Source organism: Grammomys surdaster, unplaced genomic scaffold, assembly GCF_004785775.1.
Source record: "Grammomys surdaster isolate TR1022 unplaced genomic scaffold, NIH_TR_1.0 126660, whole genome shotgun sequence".
Lineage (NCBI taxonomy): Eukaryota > Metazoa > Chordata > Mammalia > Rodentia > Muridae > Grammomys > Grammomys surdaster.
Genome location: NW_021621449.1, coordinates 1,639,625 through 1,655,730, shown reverse-complemented (window position 1 = coordinate 1,655,730; position 16,106 = coordinate 1,639,625). Strand labels below are relative to the sequence as shown.

Sequence of the window (16,106 nt, the reverse complement as noted above, 5' to 3'; positions counted from 1 at the left end):
TGTCTTACTTTCATCAAAACACATCTAAGTATCTGAAATTACCTCATTTGTGCCTTGCTTTGCTTTGCTTTTGCTGGGTGGGAAGAGGGGGTTTGTTCTTAGCCATCTTCCTCTCCCATCACATGAGCCCCTTGAGGGCAGGGCTCTTGTCACATCTATCCCTCTGCATCCTCTGTGCCCAACCCATAAGAGATACTAAATAAAATATAAGTTTATATATGGAGCAACTGTTGAGATGACCTTTCATTTTATGCAGAAACAAATTTAAAAAAGGAGAGAAAGAAAGAGAGAGAGAGAGAGAGAGAGAGAGAGAGAGAGAGAGAGAGAAGTGAAGGAAGGAAAGAGAGAGAAAGAAAAAAGAAATGAAGGAAGGAAGAAAGGAAGGAAGGAAGGAAGGAAGGAAGGAAGGAAGGAAGGAAGGAAGGAAGGAAGGAAGAAGCCATATCGGATGGGAAGGGTGGCTATGAAATCTATGAAATGGGGGTGGGACAAGGTGACAGGGTTGCAGAGGAGACTTGGGGATTGCTTTTAGTTTGTGGGTTTAAATGGGATTTTGAAAGGAAGCCCTCTCTAAGTAACATCTGGGTTAACTTAAATAATGAGCGGATTCTGGCCATGCAGAAAGCTTTAGGGAGAGTTGTAGAAAGGGGGTGGCTGCCGTAAGACTGAGCTAGGCTGCTTCAGGCTACAAATGGAGGACATAGTGAGGCAAGCATAAAGCCAACGTAGGGCAGAGGCTAGATCTGGGAGGACTAACAGGCCAGGGCTTCTAATGCAGAGGTAATGGGTTCTGGTGGGTTTTAATCAGTGACGGCCCATGTGTACACACTCCACCGAGGGGGTTGTTGTGATGTGAATAGGTATACATCTGTGTCTACTGACAATGTTCACAGTGTCTCTGGGTGTTGTCTATGTGCACGCGTATTTACAGGAGCCCACTCATCTGTCTCTGTCCCTCCCCCGGGCAGATCCTCAAGCTGTGCCCAAAGAAGAAGAGCTCCTTCACATACACCTTCTGCAAGGCAGTCGGCCTGTTAGGCATGCGCTTTCATCTCTTTGAGAACGAGTGTGAGTCCTGGGGTCCGGAGGAAGGGAGGGAGCTTCCCAAAACACCAGCCTTCCCTGCACCTAGCTGCCCGAGCCTCCCTGTTGCAGGGAGCTCACCGGTGGGGTGTCACTGGGTTCCAGATTACTCCCATGGCATCACTCTGGCAACTCCACTCTCGGGCTCCGAGAAGAAGCAGGTGCTGCACTTCTGCGCCCTGGGCTCCGACGAGATGCAAAAGTTCGTGGAAGACCTGAAGGAGTCCATCGCTGAGGTGACAGAACTGGAACAGATTCGGATAGAGTGTAAGGATGGGTCCCGGCTCCCAAGGCAGAGAGATGGGGGTCCTCAAAGGCAGAGGCAGCCTGAAAACACATCTACTCTTGCCTTCTGGGAACTGTCATGTCGGCACTGCCCCAACATGAGCCCCACTCCCTTCCCCTGCATTCTTAGGCCCACTGCAGCATCCCACCCCAATGTGGGGTTGCTTCACTATTGAAGTGACTCCCCCACCTCCCAGAGTACACACGTGTGTATGCACATCTGCCAGCCACATGGGGTGTGCAAGGGCTTTTCTCACCCAGGACACTGCTGTGTCAGCCAAGACAGCCAAGGGAACTGAACCAGGTAGAGCAGATCCAGTTTCAGGGGCGAGATGCTTCAGATACATCCTGCTTATGTTCGCAGTAGCCTACAAGGAAGCTGTTTTGTCCCTTTGGATGGATAAGACTCAGAGACAGTAACCAGTGCTAGCACACTGGCAGAGGTGGCGTCTGCAGTTGAGTATGATGTCCATGGTCCATGGTCTGTCTACTATGAGACTGAAAAATAAGAGGTTCTCTGTATAATCTTCTAAGAAACACTCAAAACTGGGCTAAAATGAAACCCAGCAGGATAGAGCTGCTACTTGGGGCAGGGAGTGCACTGAGTGCACACTGGCTTTGTATGACATTGGTTTTCTTGGACTCAGGAATGTCACAAACAAACTGTTTTCAAGGGTTGGACTAGTCACATACAGGACCCAGTTTGGCTATTTACTCTTGAACATTCTTAAGGGTGTGTCTTGAAATGGATTTACTTTTCTCCCAGTCAGGACATTACAAATGGATCCCACCCGGCCTCGACTCTACTGAGGGAGGTACTTTTCTTCTAGCCCCGCAGCAGCTCAGAAGTCCATTCTCAGAGCAACAGAAGGGCAGATCCAGTCAGGATCCATTATAGCAAGGGGTGGGGGAGAAAACAGCCTCTGCAGCTGACTGGGGAACAAGAAAGCCTCGAGGAACATATGCAGAGGGCTGGCCTTTGGTCTTCAGATAAAGTAAAGTAGGGTGACAGCAGATGACAGAAGAGAGCTGGCCATGGGGGAAGGCAGGAGAGAAAATGAGTCAAATGGCAGCCACAGGAGCCGCCATTTTAGTATGTGCTATGTGCCTGGCATAGGGCAGGTGACAGGACCCATTTGTTTTATTCCTATAACTTTCCCTGTGTGCATATTGTTCCCTTCCTAGTACAAGCAAGGAAACTGAGGCCAGCAGAGCTTAAAAGGGAGTCCAAGTTCTCACAGTGAGTGATGGTGAACATCATGCCCAGGCCCCCTGGGCTCATGTGTAATTACGGTACTAATTCCCCCAGTGCCAGGAGAGCCCTCTGAGAATCAGCAAGCAGCTACTGCTGAGCTGAGTAAGACTGCACATACATGGTGGATGGTGTGGTTCCTGTAACATCGGCAAACTGCTGGTGTGGACACTTACTGTTCAGTGTCCCTGGATTCTAAACAGCCAGAGGAACAGCAAATGGAGCCCAAGTGGATAGTTTTAATAAAGGAAACTCGAATCGTGTCCCATGGAACCAAGAAGCTGAGAGAACTATTTAATAATACCTGTCAAACCGACATGGATGGCAACTGGCCTTTCCCTAGAGCCTCTGAGAGAATAAACTGGATAGTTACTAGTGCAGGGAGGCTCCAGTGGAGAGCCAGCTGGGACATGTGTCCCAGCCACACGGGTTATGGAATCTACCCCTTGGGGAAGCACTGAACAATGCCCTACAGGAAGCTCAGCAGCTGTGGGGTAGGGCGACAATCCTGCTATGTGCATGTGTGTGGATGGACTAGATGTTACCAACTGTGTCTAGGGACTATGCTGCACTGTCGTGCACACTGTTCTTATACTGAACACTTGCCCAAGTAAGGCCTTGTTCTATGCGTTTTACCTAAGGAGATCTTCCTAATGATCTTGAGCAGTGAGCCCATCTGTCTCCTCAAGGAAGGATCAAAGAGGCTAAAGGACCTGCCTGAGAACCATCAGTAGGGATACCAATCCCAGTAGTCCACCACCAGTGTCCAGTGGCTCCTCTGACAGTTGAGCAAAGCTGGCCATCAGCATCACTCACAGATAAGAGCCGCTAGAGAGATTTAACTGGTTCCCAGTGTTCTGGCCCAACTCGCTATCAGAGTGGAGGGCCCTCTCCTCCCACCTCCTCCTGCTCTTCCCACATTCCCTTGCTCACTACCTGTCTGGGGCTGTGAGTGCTGCCTCTGTTCATGCTTCTCCCTTCCTTAGGGGAACTGGAGAGGCAGCAGGGGACAAAGACGCTCTCCGGGAGGTCTGCTGGAGCCCAGGGGGACCCACAGTCGAAGCAAGGATCACCCACAGGTGAGACTGGGCTCTCCCTTACCCAACCCACACAGAGGTCATCACATTCCTGCACCTGGTTCTGGGGACTTTGAGTAGGGCCACGATGTTCCTCGAGCCATTTCTCTCCATGGAGAAGTTCCAGACCTGTGTCCTTAACCTTTAGCTCAGTGTGGGAAAAAGGTGACAGAGAAATGTATCTGCTTTGCAAACTGTTCCAAAGTGCAAGACTGTATATGAAATGTCACTGCTTGCCCCTGGAGTCAGGCCAAGAGCCTGGCTTCAATCCAGATGAGCCTCAAACTCTATTTAAGTGGTTTCTTCAGATTAAATTGCCCCTCTAGCCAAGTGGAGTCAGAGACAGCTAAGGATTTAGTATTCCTTTTGCTCAGCCCTTGAAGCCTGATTATCCTGCCTGACTCTATCCTTTCTGCCAGCTACCTTACTCAGTCTTACCCACTGGCAGAGAGCAGGGGGAGGTGGGCTGTGCATCCCCCCCACGGCCCCCAAATATGGAGAAATTAGAGATATTCAGAAACCCCATGCATAGCTCATGCATTAGCCTGTCTTGCATCCCACACTCAGAGCTTATAGCTCGAGCACTCTGAGCATCCACGGGCACAGAACAGAGGCTTGAGATAAGAACGCAGTGGGCTTCTACAGTCCCAAGCCCTCCATACCTCTCCATCTGGTCCCAGTGCCAGATTAGGGATTGACAGCATCCCAGGGGCTGATTGCACCAGCCAAGGAATGTCATTCCCTTTCCCCAGCAAGGCTTTGGTCTCTCTGTGCTGTGGAAAACATCTCTCTGAGATGTCATCTGTATGCATCTTAGGTCACCATAAGTAAAGTGCCACCCACCTAAACCAATAGCCCCCTTTGAGTTCTCAGCTATTATTCATCCCTCCAGCTTCTCTGGTGGGACCTGCAAACCCCTGTCAGATCTGAATGTGTATCTCCAGGGACTTGCCCATAGTGTCCTTGACTGTGCAGTTTCCTTTGCACTTCAGAAAGCAGAGGGCTGAAAATTGCCATCCTGGGGATGGGGACTGAAAAAGTCAAGGAGCTCAGGTTCGGAAGACTGTAGCCAGGAAGCATCATCAGGCCATTCCTGGAAGTCCACAGGGTCCCTGATGCAGGGTCCCGGTGGCGAGAAGATGCAGTCCTAATTACAGACCGTTAGCCACTCTGTGGATGGCAAGCACCATGGTAGATGTGCCTTGGGCCTTTAGATCCTCAAAACTCCACAGTGCCACTAAGTCACAGTTGCCATAGCAAATGATAGCCCCTCCTTCAAGGGACCTATGGGAGAAAGGAAGCAGATTTATCAGATTTATATGACGCCTACAAATCAGGGTTCACTCAAAAGACAGCTTTTTCAGATTATAGTGGCAAGGATTTGACTGAGAGAAACTGACTCCCCAGTACAAATGTCAGAAAGAATTCCAGAGGCCTCCTAGTCCGTGGAGGCCCAGAGAGGTTCGGCACCCTACCCAAAACTACACAGCTCCTAACTGGCCTAGTGAGGCTCCATATCCCACCTGCTATGCTAGGCAGTTCCCCAGTGGAGAGTGTGTGGCAGTTACAGTCTTGCTACCCACGCCTGCCACAAGGCAGAGATGCTGGCTGGGGAGGAAGAGGGCCAAGGGTTCCAGGCAGGACTGGTGGAGAATGAGTCCTGTGCTGTTTGCATTCAAAGCCAAGAGGGAAGCGATGGCAGGAGAGAAAGCGGCGGAGAGCTCGGGGGAGGTAAGTGGAGGCCTGGTGGCATCCAGGTGAGTGACCCTGTGACCCCCTGTCCCTCTTCTCACGTCTCTGTTGTTTCTCTTCTCAGGTATTAATCAATGCCTCCCCAGCCCGACTCACCATTTTACCAATTTCAAGAGATACAATTAAAAGTTACTGCTAGCATGGGTAACGCCACTCTTCCAGCGCCTAGTTAAGCCGCAAGCACTGCCAAACCTGCTCCCCAGCCTACCTGGCCCACTGCCCTCCAGGGCCTCGCTCCCAGCCCAGCCCGGGGAGATAAACCCACAAACACTAGTGGCCCTCCCTTCCACGCTCTTTTCACACCCACTTCCCAATCAATACACCGCTTGCTATCCCCCAAATATGTGCCGTATCAGAGACTCAATGGTCCCTCCTCTAGGTCCTCCCATTCCTTGTACAGGGAGCCTGGGCTCCCTCCCAAAATCATCCCCAAAGCCAAGTTCTCCATGATCACTCCTAGGGACATCTGGATACCTCCTGGGGAAACTGGAGGACCAGGGTTTGAGACAGTGAGAAAGAATTTCTCCCTGGAACAAACTAGTCTCTGGAAAGCTGGCCATGGGGTGGGGTGAGCACATGAGAAAAAGAAGCCGAGCAGGGCTAGGATTTCTCAGAGGTTTTTCTGGGGGATGAGCTGATTAAGCTAAAGACCCTCCTCGTTGGAGGAGAGGATGCTATCTCCAAGTCACAAAGGAAAGGAACCTAGAAGTAAGGTAACAACGGCTGGCTTCTGCCAGCCCCAAGGCAGCCCCTAGAGGCAGCGTACACTGCCTCCCATAGAGACCCTCTCCTTGGCTGCCAGGCCTTGAGAACCACCAACTGCTCATAGACAGTCCTCTCCCATGCTCACCAGCAAGAGGGCTCCCCTAGATGTAAGGGAGATGCCCACCCAGCAGCCTGTCAAGCCCTGGGGAGCCACAGGATACCTGGGAGTTCAGGTTCTCTCTGTCCCTGCACCCCACCCCCCACGTGTTTCTGGAGGAGGCACCTTTACCCGGAGGAGCTTCCCGCCCCAGCAGCTGAACAGCCCCCAGGGTGGGTATTCCATCCCCTGCCCTGCGCCCGCATCTTCCCGCAGCTGCCCATTCTCAGCCTTGCAGATAACCCTAGTCACCAGCCATCCAGTTTATCCTCTTGGGGCTACCCAGGGAGGACCAGCCATATAGTATCCCTCTTCCCTCCTAGCACCCCAAAGGGGCCACATGGCTATCTGCAAGGCTGCCTTGTCCCTCCAGCTAGCTCCAGGGATCCTGCCAGCCTCTGCTTCCCTAAACAGAAGGCAATCTGGCTACCCCATGGCCTCTTGGCTTGGCCCTAGCTCCCTCTCCTCTGGCATTGCTTGGCCAAGCCCCTATGGCAGGCGCTCCTCCATCTTCTCTGAGCTATTGTTACTGCTACTCATGTTCATATTCTCTCTCTCTCTCTCTCTCTCTCTCTCTCTCTCTCTCTCTGAGGCTTTTCACTTACTGAGTCTTAAAGATCTGAGCTGATGTGGGATTGTCAAGCAGATGGAGGGAAACAGAAATTGTGTTCAGGCTGAGGCTGTGGGCTACATGGACGGGATGAGGGAGAAGGAAGGCTTACTGGCCCTGGACTGGGTAGCCCAGCATTGGTGTACCAGGCACAAGGGTGTTGTGAGGTGGGGGTGAGGAAGCAAAGAGGGTGACCCCAGTCAGGTTGTCTCTGGCTATTTCCCTTGGAGACTTATTCAGAATCCTAGTAGATGTGAGATTAGCCTGTGCCCTGAGTTAGCAGTGGTAACATGCCTTTCTGCATATGACATCCTCTCTCACCCCCACCCCCACCCCCCGAGAGGACAGAGATGCTGGCCATGCCCTCTGCAGTCTATGTGTCTCAACAGCAAAGAACTCCGAACGCTTCACCTAGGACGATTTCCGGCCTGGGCAATGCTGCCCAGGAGGAGGGAGAGGATGGAGGAAAAAAACGCCTTGTAACTGGCTGGTTTCAGAGCTGGGGCTTGAGACTCTTAGTGATGACTTAGGGAGCCTTATGGGAGACTGCACAAGGAAAGGAGGGGGAGCTCTGAGATTACACTGTCAGACAGTAAACAGCACTGGTAAATGCTGCTCTGGGGCTCTGAGAGAAAGTGAGATGTTCTGGCCCAAGCCTGGAATAAAGACTTCTCCCCTGCGGCTTTAGCATGCGCCTCTGTGCCCTAGAAGTTAGCCCTACTAGGTGGCACCTGAGGACAGACAGACCCAGGGAAAAACCATCTTCAGAGAGAAGGGTACCAGCCACCCCTGGAAGGCCCGTGTGTTTGGAGAAAATGATGGTGTCTCACAGTTAGCTACCAGCTAGGGAGATGAAGGATGAGGATGAAGAATTATATCATTCTCATCCCCTTGGGTCTATCTCCTCTGCCTCTTCTGCTAGCAAAAGGGCGCTAGATGTGTTCATACTCTTGGCCTACTTAATGGGTCTCAGATGCAGATTCAAGAAGGACAGACTGTTGTGGGGTAAGGAGTTTATTAGAAGAGTTATTAACATCCTGGGCTCAGATAGACAGATGGACAGACTACAGACAAGAACATGGCCTGGCTCTATGGAGAGGCCCCAGCACCAGAGACAGACCGTAAATGGGAATCTAAAAAGAGGAATCAGGGCCCGCATGGTAGAAGTGTCTTCTTAGAACTGTCTGAAAAGGCATGGGCCTAGGACCAGGCTCGCTGATTCACAGACAGGAGTCAAGGATATGTAGTGACCACTAATACCCACCTTGATGCTAATGCACTTCTCTGGGTGGGAATCTCTGCCACCTGGAAGCCTGTTAGCTAGAGACTCGGAGGCAATGCCCTGGGGAGGCACCTCTCGGTGTCTGTAGGAAGGAAAAGGCTGCTGCTTCAGGAGTTAGGGCCTGAGCAGCAATTCTAACATTCTTATGATGCGTCTGCCCTGGCCACTTGCTCCCGACCCATGCAAGGAATCAATATAGTTCTCCATCTCTCTGCCCTTCAAGACCAGCTTGAGTGCGGCAGGAGGGTGATAGGAACTTGACTCTGCCCTTGACTATCTCAGCATCTCTCAAATGCAAAGGTCATGGCCTGGAGGACGGTAGAAGGACAGGACAGGTTAGGTCCACAGGACCCCTTCAAGGTTCTCCGGCATTCACGGCTCAGGCACTTCAATGGAAATGATGAGGCTTCCTTCTTAGTCATACCCTGGGCCCCAAGGAGGATGGCTCTGCTTCTCAAGCTCAGTAAATAGAAAGAGCACAAAGGGAGGACTTTGCCCTGCAGAATCATCTCACAAGGAGATGAAACTGGGGTCTGGAGAACCATGGTGGTGGTTGGTATTCTCCATACTTCCACCAAAGAGTGGTTTGAGAAGCTGTTTCCCTGTGGGTGAAGAGACTAGCATGGGGTGAGGGCAGGGGTGGGGGGGGTGTTAAAGCCAGGGTGAAAAGCATCCTATGGACACCAGGCAGGAGATCTGAAGGGAGGCTCTGGGAGGGTTGGTTGGCCAGCCCCAGCAGCTGGGAATTAGTGGTAACATTTCATGCTTCTCTGGCTGTTTCTAAACTAGGTATCAATTCACAACAGGCTTCAAACGTCCCAGCACAGCCCCAAGTTGGGGGTCGAGAAGGAAGCGCCAGCACCGTCACCACCAACATCACCACCACCGTTGCCGCCAGACCCACAGCCTAGCCCCCTGAGGGAGCAGCCCCCACTGCTGCCACTGCCACCACCCACACCCCCAGGCACCCTGGTACAGTGCCAGCAAATTGTCAAGGTCATTGTCCTGGACAAACCCTGCTTGGCCCGCATGGAGCCCCTGCTGAGCCAGGCTCTGTCCTGCTATGCCTCATCCTCCTCAGACTCCTGTGGCTCCACACCTTTGCGTGGTCCAGGCTCCCCAGTTAAGGTCATCCACCAGCCTCCACTGCCCCCGCCCCCACCCCCATACAACCACCCTCATCAGTTCTGTCCCCCAGGCTCTATGCTGCTCCGCCGTCGCCACTCCAGTGGCTCTAGGAGCCTGGTGTAGGCTGTGCCCTCAGCACACTGACGTTCCAGTGGGCTGTCCTTCAGGAATCTGGGCTACTCCTTGGCACTCCTCACGTCTCGGCATAATGCCTCCCTGGCCACTGGTCACTGTTGTGGAAAGAGAATGCCTTGGCCAGATGGTTTGCTTGACCCAACCATCCTTCACTATCTGATTTGAGTACCTCACCACAAATATGTACCACCTTCTCACTCTTCTAGGGGTCCCACATAGCCAGATGGGCCTTCTCCTCTGTGTTCACCATGCTCCCCTAATTAGATTATAGACTAAAGGAAACTGAAACCAAGGGGCCTGTGGGCTAGTAGGCTTTCAATCTTGGTCTATTAGTGTCCATTTCTTGGGCCAGTGGGGAAGAGCAAAAAGCTGGACCTGCCAGCCGCACACCCTGGGACAGGGGCAGGCTACCGCAGCATAAGGTCTATCTATGGCTAAGCTGAATCAAGGAAAGCTATCCCTGGCTCCCTGGCAGGGCCTAAGCACAGTAGGAGAAGAGAGCTTTATCTGCTGTGCTTGTTATCCAAACCTATAATCAGGAAACTGGTTCTTAGCTCCCCAGGGACGTTGGCTCCCTTAACCATGTCTGCTCTCCTGCCTCCTCCAGACCCAGGAAAAATCCAAGACAGAGAAGAGGGAGGAGCATTCAGGTCTGTCTGGGTCAAGTCAACACAGCCCCGGGACTGTGAGGTCATGTCTTCAAAGTACGCTTTTTAAGAACATTTCTTGGTTCTCTGGCCTTAAACACTAGCCAGAGCCAAGTGTGCACAGGCAGTTACCCGTAAACACGAGTGAGAACCATGTTGATGACTTCCTTGTGGAACCAAAAGCAAGGGTATGGGGCACCGGTCTGCCCAGCAGAGGCATGACTTGGCCTGGAGTCAGGGATTCCTGGTGTATGACTCTGCAGCCTCTGTGTACACAGACAAGGTGAAACAGTGAGCTTCCAGAGTCACTGTGTCACCCCTGTTGCCCTAGCCTTGAAACAGTCCCTCCCTAGAAAATGTACACTGGCTTCCAGCAGGGATGGCCTAGAAATCCTGAACCTTCAATACTGCAGAGCAGAGCAGAGCCGAACAGAGAAAGCTCATCAGCTTTCCAGGCCTACCAGCACCAGAGTCAGTACAGGTAGCCCTGGCCCTACAGCGCCCCGGACAGATGGAGGCAGCCCCAAAGACAACAGGGGTAGTGTCATGGGCTGTCACATTTATGCTGTTTTCAGGGACCACCTGTCATAAGCCAGGCCAGCCTCCTTTCTCCTATGTCAACAGCTATTTCTGACCATCCTCAAGATGTCCTCCTACTCAGAGCCTGTCTTTAAAGTTTCCTAAGAGGCAGGAGGCACAATGAATACAGTCATAGTTGGAAATGAATTGGCTTTTCCTGGTCTCCACTATACACCCCAAGATTCAGTACTCTGAACCAGGTAGGAGGCAAAAGCAACCCAGGCTTTTAGAGGGGCCAAATGACCCCATTTCACATGCATGCATGTATGTGCATACATGTGCGTGTGTGCGTGTGCGTGTGCGTGTGCGTGTGTGTGTGTGTGTGTGTGTGTGTGTGTGTTCACCCAAAGGTCATTATGATGTCACCCAGGGTGTTTCTGGCCTATTCCTGTAACTTTTGGCCAATACACTGTCTCCCCAGAGGCTCCCTGTCTGTGTTGGCTGCTTTGGGCCCTTTTGGAGCACCCATGTTTCAGAAAAGCATTAGAATCTGTCAGGCTGGAACTGATGACAAATAGCCCCATGCTTAGACACCTCACCCATCTGAGCTGGAGCACAAAGGGTTAGAGCCCGGGGAAAGCACAGAGCTTTGATTGTGATTGGGTGAGTGAGAGGGCTGAAAATAGAGGGGAATTTATGACTAATATGGAGGATGTGGGGTAGGAAGGAGAGTGAGTTATGGATGTGTCTATGGAGTAGAGGTCATGGAGTCAAGGGCTGATGAAGAAGGTCATAACCCCGGGTAGCCTAGTTCCCAGGGCCACGCCCTGCTCCCTGTTCACATCTGGCTTCACACTAACAGTGCCCTCTGTCCCTCCCAACCTCAGCCGAAGCCTGACTTTCCAGATGGGCTCCAGCATCAGCAGAGGTTTGGGGGCTGGCCCACCTGTGCAGGCTCTGAGAACCCAGAGTCTCAGCGCCGTGCACCTTTTCTCCAGGGAAAGGCTTACCCAGGGTTGCTGCAGCAGCTCACCTACACCCTACTAGCCAGAGCAAAGTCTTGCACAGGAAGCCACACTGCTTGAGATAACAGCAGGGAACAGCCCTGAGCTGGCAGGGCTTTGAGCCCCCAGTAGCCCAGAGCAGGAAGGAACTGGCCCACCTTACTGGTCAGACAGAATTAGAGCCCTTAGCATGTGTTGCATCTGTTCTCTTATCAGCCAACATGAAAATGGTGGAATTCACCTGTATCTTAGTCCCTAGAGACCTGGGAGAAGCCTCCTCCTCTGCCCCATGGCAGGGCCTCCATTTTTTTGTAGAGGCCCAGAAAGAGGCTCTTGAGACTCCAGTCGTCTCAAAATTAATGGAGCAGTAGAGTGCTAGCTGAGTTCCCAGATCCAAGCACCCTAAGATGCCCCAGTCCATCAACTCTCTAGGTCTTACTTTGGGGAGCCTGAGCCCCTCTTAAAATGTATCCATTTGGCCCCAATTCCAGAACCAAGTGGGAGGTGGAACCAGCTTTCTCACCTCCTTTTAGGCTATCCTACCTGATGTAGTCCTGTCTTGGCAGCCTTTTCTAGAAGCTGGCCTGTCTGTCTTTTCATCTGCAAAGATGTCTTGCTCCCACAAATATGTATCGGTCCTGGGTCTTTGATCACCCACCCCAATGTCCAAAGCGTGCCAGGATGTCTCTGTTACCCAGTAGAGGTTCCCGATGTCATTCATCTGTCTGTCTCTGCTTCAGCTGTCCATCTGCCAGCGGTACCTCTCCTCCCCTGCTCACCCTCACCAGATGGAGTGACAGCTCTCTGGGGACAGGCAGGGTGGCTGCACTCAGCAACTAATCCAAATGGCAAATATTTTGTAACAAAATAGCCCAGAGGTATTTTATCTGTTCAATTCCTAGAGTTTTAGAGATTCTATTGAACTGTGTCACTTGAGCAAACTTGTGTCCATTGTTTCTTTCACACTTGTGGGATGTTGGGTGGGAGTGGGGAAACCACCTTAAGTTACAATGTCTCCCTTGCTAGGGTCTAGAAAGACAATATACTGACCCTCAGACCTTGAGGCTACTCGGCTCCTCTCTGGCCATGGCAACCATTCTTATCCCCAGGACAGACAATGTCTTATGGTATAACTCCATTAGGAAGCCCTGTCTTAAGAAATTGAGGTCTGGGTTCCAGAATAGTAAGGTGGGTTGGTGAGTACCAGGGCAGAGCTGAGGTAGAAGGCCAGATAATTGCTCTGCAAGTACAACTTGCCCCTATCCCAACTAATACATGTGCACATCCAGTGGGGAGGAAGGCCTGACCATCTGCTTCTGATTTTCACCAACATTCACACCCAAAGTCTGACACCTGATCTAAGGGATGGATTAACAAAACCAGGGTAAAAGGCTCGGGTGAAGGAATTATGGGACACTGTTTGGGCAAGAGCCACTAAGTACAAGTAAAACAATATTTCCAAAGCCCTTCCATGTACCAGAAGACAAAAGCCAAATGACTATGAGGTGGGTTCCAAGGTGAGCATAGTAGCTTACTCCTATAATCCCAGCACACAGGAGGCTGAAGCAGGAGGATCACCACAAATTTGAGACCTCCCTGGGATACATAGTGAGTCCCATGCAGCTAGAAATATATAGCAAGATATGGGATCAAGACACAAACAAGATTATGTCCCAGAGGCCAGAATAAAAGCCAAGCAGAGACGGCTGCTGTGCACAGTCACAGCTAAGGATGTTGCACAGCTCAGCTCCGAGGACAAGGCAGGAGGTCCCTGGGGGTGATTTCTCTTCACAGGAAAGGGCCTCAGCCGTGCACCAGAGAACCTTTTTCTGAGGAGGAAATGATTGGTACCTGCAAAGAAGATGCCCAGCTTCCCAGGTGACCAGAATTCTTCAGAATTCTGAAGACCCAGACATCTAGACAGCTCCATAACTTATTGCCATGCAGTTCTATTAAAACCTTTAGGAACGTAAGTTCACCCTTTTCCAGGAAATGGGAAATTCCTGAAGAAGCAGATACCAGCTTGGACCAGTCCCATCCTGGGAATTCTCTGACCCAGAAAGCAGAAGGCTGGCCCCTTGAGAGCATCCTTGAGGGGTTCAGCTAGGGTTAGGCCTGGGAGAGGGCCTAAGGCCAAGAGGATTCAAGACCAATGATGTAAGCAGGCTAGCAGGCAGCTCTACTCTCCCAACTTTCTGGCCCCTGCTATGTGGTCCAGGAGAAAGGATACTCTCCAGAAAGAAAAAGAGACCAGAATATTCTAATGTAGTCTCTGGGTCCATCTGTCCTAGGCGAATGTCTCTGATGACATTTTGTAAATGGAGGACTCACTCATTGGGTGATTGACTTAGAAATCTTCCAGGGGTCCCAGAATTTATGGGTTTCTGACTGCGAGCGATGAGTCAGAATAAGATGCTGGTTCCAGAGTTGATGAATTAAACAATAAGCTTGTTCACACTGACAGGCAGAGTGGGTGGGAGGATACACATCACTGCTGCCAGACCTCTGCTCTCAAGGCCGCTCAAGGCAAAGTCCATAGGAAAAAGAAATGTCCAGCTGTATCTACACAGCATGGTGACATGAGAAGGGTGGTAGAGACAGGTGTTAAAGTGGGTATTCAGAGAATGTCCAAAGAGGACAACTCATCCAGGTCAGGTTCAGAGGAGCAATCGGAAGCTACATCTACAGGGAAGAGTAGACGCGTCTTTTGGAGGTAGAAGCTGAGGCAATCTGCAAAATTAATTTATATATAAATTTACCTATGTTGAAAAAATTCCACTAAGGTGTAAACATCAAACAAACAAACAAACAAACAAAAACACTCTCTTAGGAAATCATAGGATTGGCCTTTTCAATTATCCAGATCAGATGATTGCCAGAAGCCTGGACCAACGAAAGAAGGGTCAGAAGGTGGATGGGCGGATAACTCAGAGGAGGCAAAGCTGGGGAATGAGCCTGCTGTGGGACTCAGACTGCCCCCCGTGGAGCTGGGAGGCATACACTTGTGGGGTGAGGCCTAGCCAGAGCAGGATACATTTCTATGAGTCTGACACCTGGTAATAGAGAGTCCTCATGAAAGAAGCTCTCTGCCTCCCCAGGGTTCTGAACCTCAGCCATTCTTTCTGGGCAAATGTATATTCTGACAGCCTGTCAAGAACCTTGTCCACTGTGCCCCTTCATTGACCGCCCACCAACTCCCTTCTCTGACCCACCCAGCTATGGATGAGTGTGGGGACACTGTGAGAACAGCCCATCCCAGGGAACACACATATGACTCTCTGAAGTAAGGTCCACACCATATCCCTCCATGCAGACCCTTTCTTTGGAGGGTGGAGAACCCTCTCCTCTGAGAGGACTGAGGCCCCAGGACACAGCATAAGAACCAAAGCAACGTCATATTCTTTACCATTCCCCTTTTCTTCCTAGGTAGGCAAACAGGTCCAGAGCTAGGCCTCTTAAAGCAAAAAGGTTAAATGACCTGGGATGGGAAAAGGGGCAAGTTCAGAACTGGTCCCAGCAGGAAAACTCCACTCTGGATTAGACCAGAAAATACAGGCACTGAATATAAGCAAGAAGGATGGAAGCCCTTTCAAACCCTACCCCACGCCCCTCCAACAGGTCTGTGGGCTTTGCTCCCTAGAGAACCAGCCAGCCCCTTGCAACTCAGGGCTTCCTGCTCTCACCACCTTAGGCTTGAGTGTCCTCAGGCTCAAGCTAGACTCTAGGAAAACCAAGGCTAGATGCAAGGAAGGCTAGAGATCTGACGCCCCCAACCCTTCACCCCCACCCCCGTGTTTCAAGCTTCCTGGGCAGACGTGCCTAACTCTCCTTTCCTAAGGACCTCATCTCCTTTGCCTACAAGACATCGGTGCTGTGAGCAGGTCCCCTTGGGACACAGGAGAGGGGAATAAGAGGGCCGTGTCCCCTTTCACACCAGATCTTCAGGGATACTTACTTTAGCTAACTAGGTTAGCTATCCTTCTTTGGTTTTCTCTTTCAAAACAAGGTTTCTCTCCATAACTCTGGCTGTCCTAGAACTCACTCTTTAGACCAGACTGGCCTAGAACTCACAGAGATCCACCTGCCTCTGCCTCCTGAGTGCTGGGATAAAAGGTGTGCGCCACCACCTAGCTATCCTTTGAACAGTGGAATCATCCAAAATAAGTAGAAGGAAGTGCATAAAAAAGACAGAAGCGGAGATGAAGTAGAAAATAGTATGCAGTAGAAAGAGTAGTAGATCTGAATGCTCATTTGATGGCCCACGAAGCTGACAGATTTCTAAGATGGATGACGGCTGAGCCAATGAGTATAGACGTCAGAGCTGCAAACAAACACTACAGAGAAACCGTAAGCTCATAACTACCAAAATGTCTTACCACAGTGTAAGACCAAATAAAGCCAAGTATGGCCATGCATGCCTTTAATCCCTGGACCTCTTGGAAGTCTGAAGCATGAGATTTGTGAGTTCAAG

General features: G+C 51.1%; 1 protein-coding gene across 2 annotated transcripts in view; it reads left to right on the top strand.

Moving 5' to 3' along the window:
- Window positions 1-9,453, top strand: part of Iqsec3 (IQ motif and Sec7 domain 3) — a 99,615-nt gene extending 90,162 nt beyond the window's left edge. Inside the window, exons 10-14 of one of the 2 annotated variants that reach the window (XM_028761134.1) lie at window positions 969-1,068; window positions 1,189-1,350; window positions 3,607-3,699; window positions 5,378-5,427; window positions 8,992-9,453. In XM_028761134.1, the coding sequence (XP_028616967.1) occupies window positions 969-1,068; window positions 1,189-1,350; window positions 3,607-3,699; window positions 5,378-5,427; window positions 8,992-9,453 (867 nt within the window). Of the gene's footprint in view, window positions 1-968; window positions 1,069-1,188; window positions 1,351-3,606; window positions 3,700-5,377; window positions 5,428-5,512; window positions 5,588-8,991 lie in introns of those variants that run through there. The other variant, XM_028761135.1, reaches the window with a different exon arrangement.
- The last annotated feature ends 6,653 nt before the right edge of the window (window positions 9,454-16,106 follow it).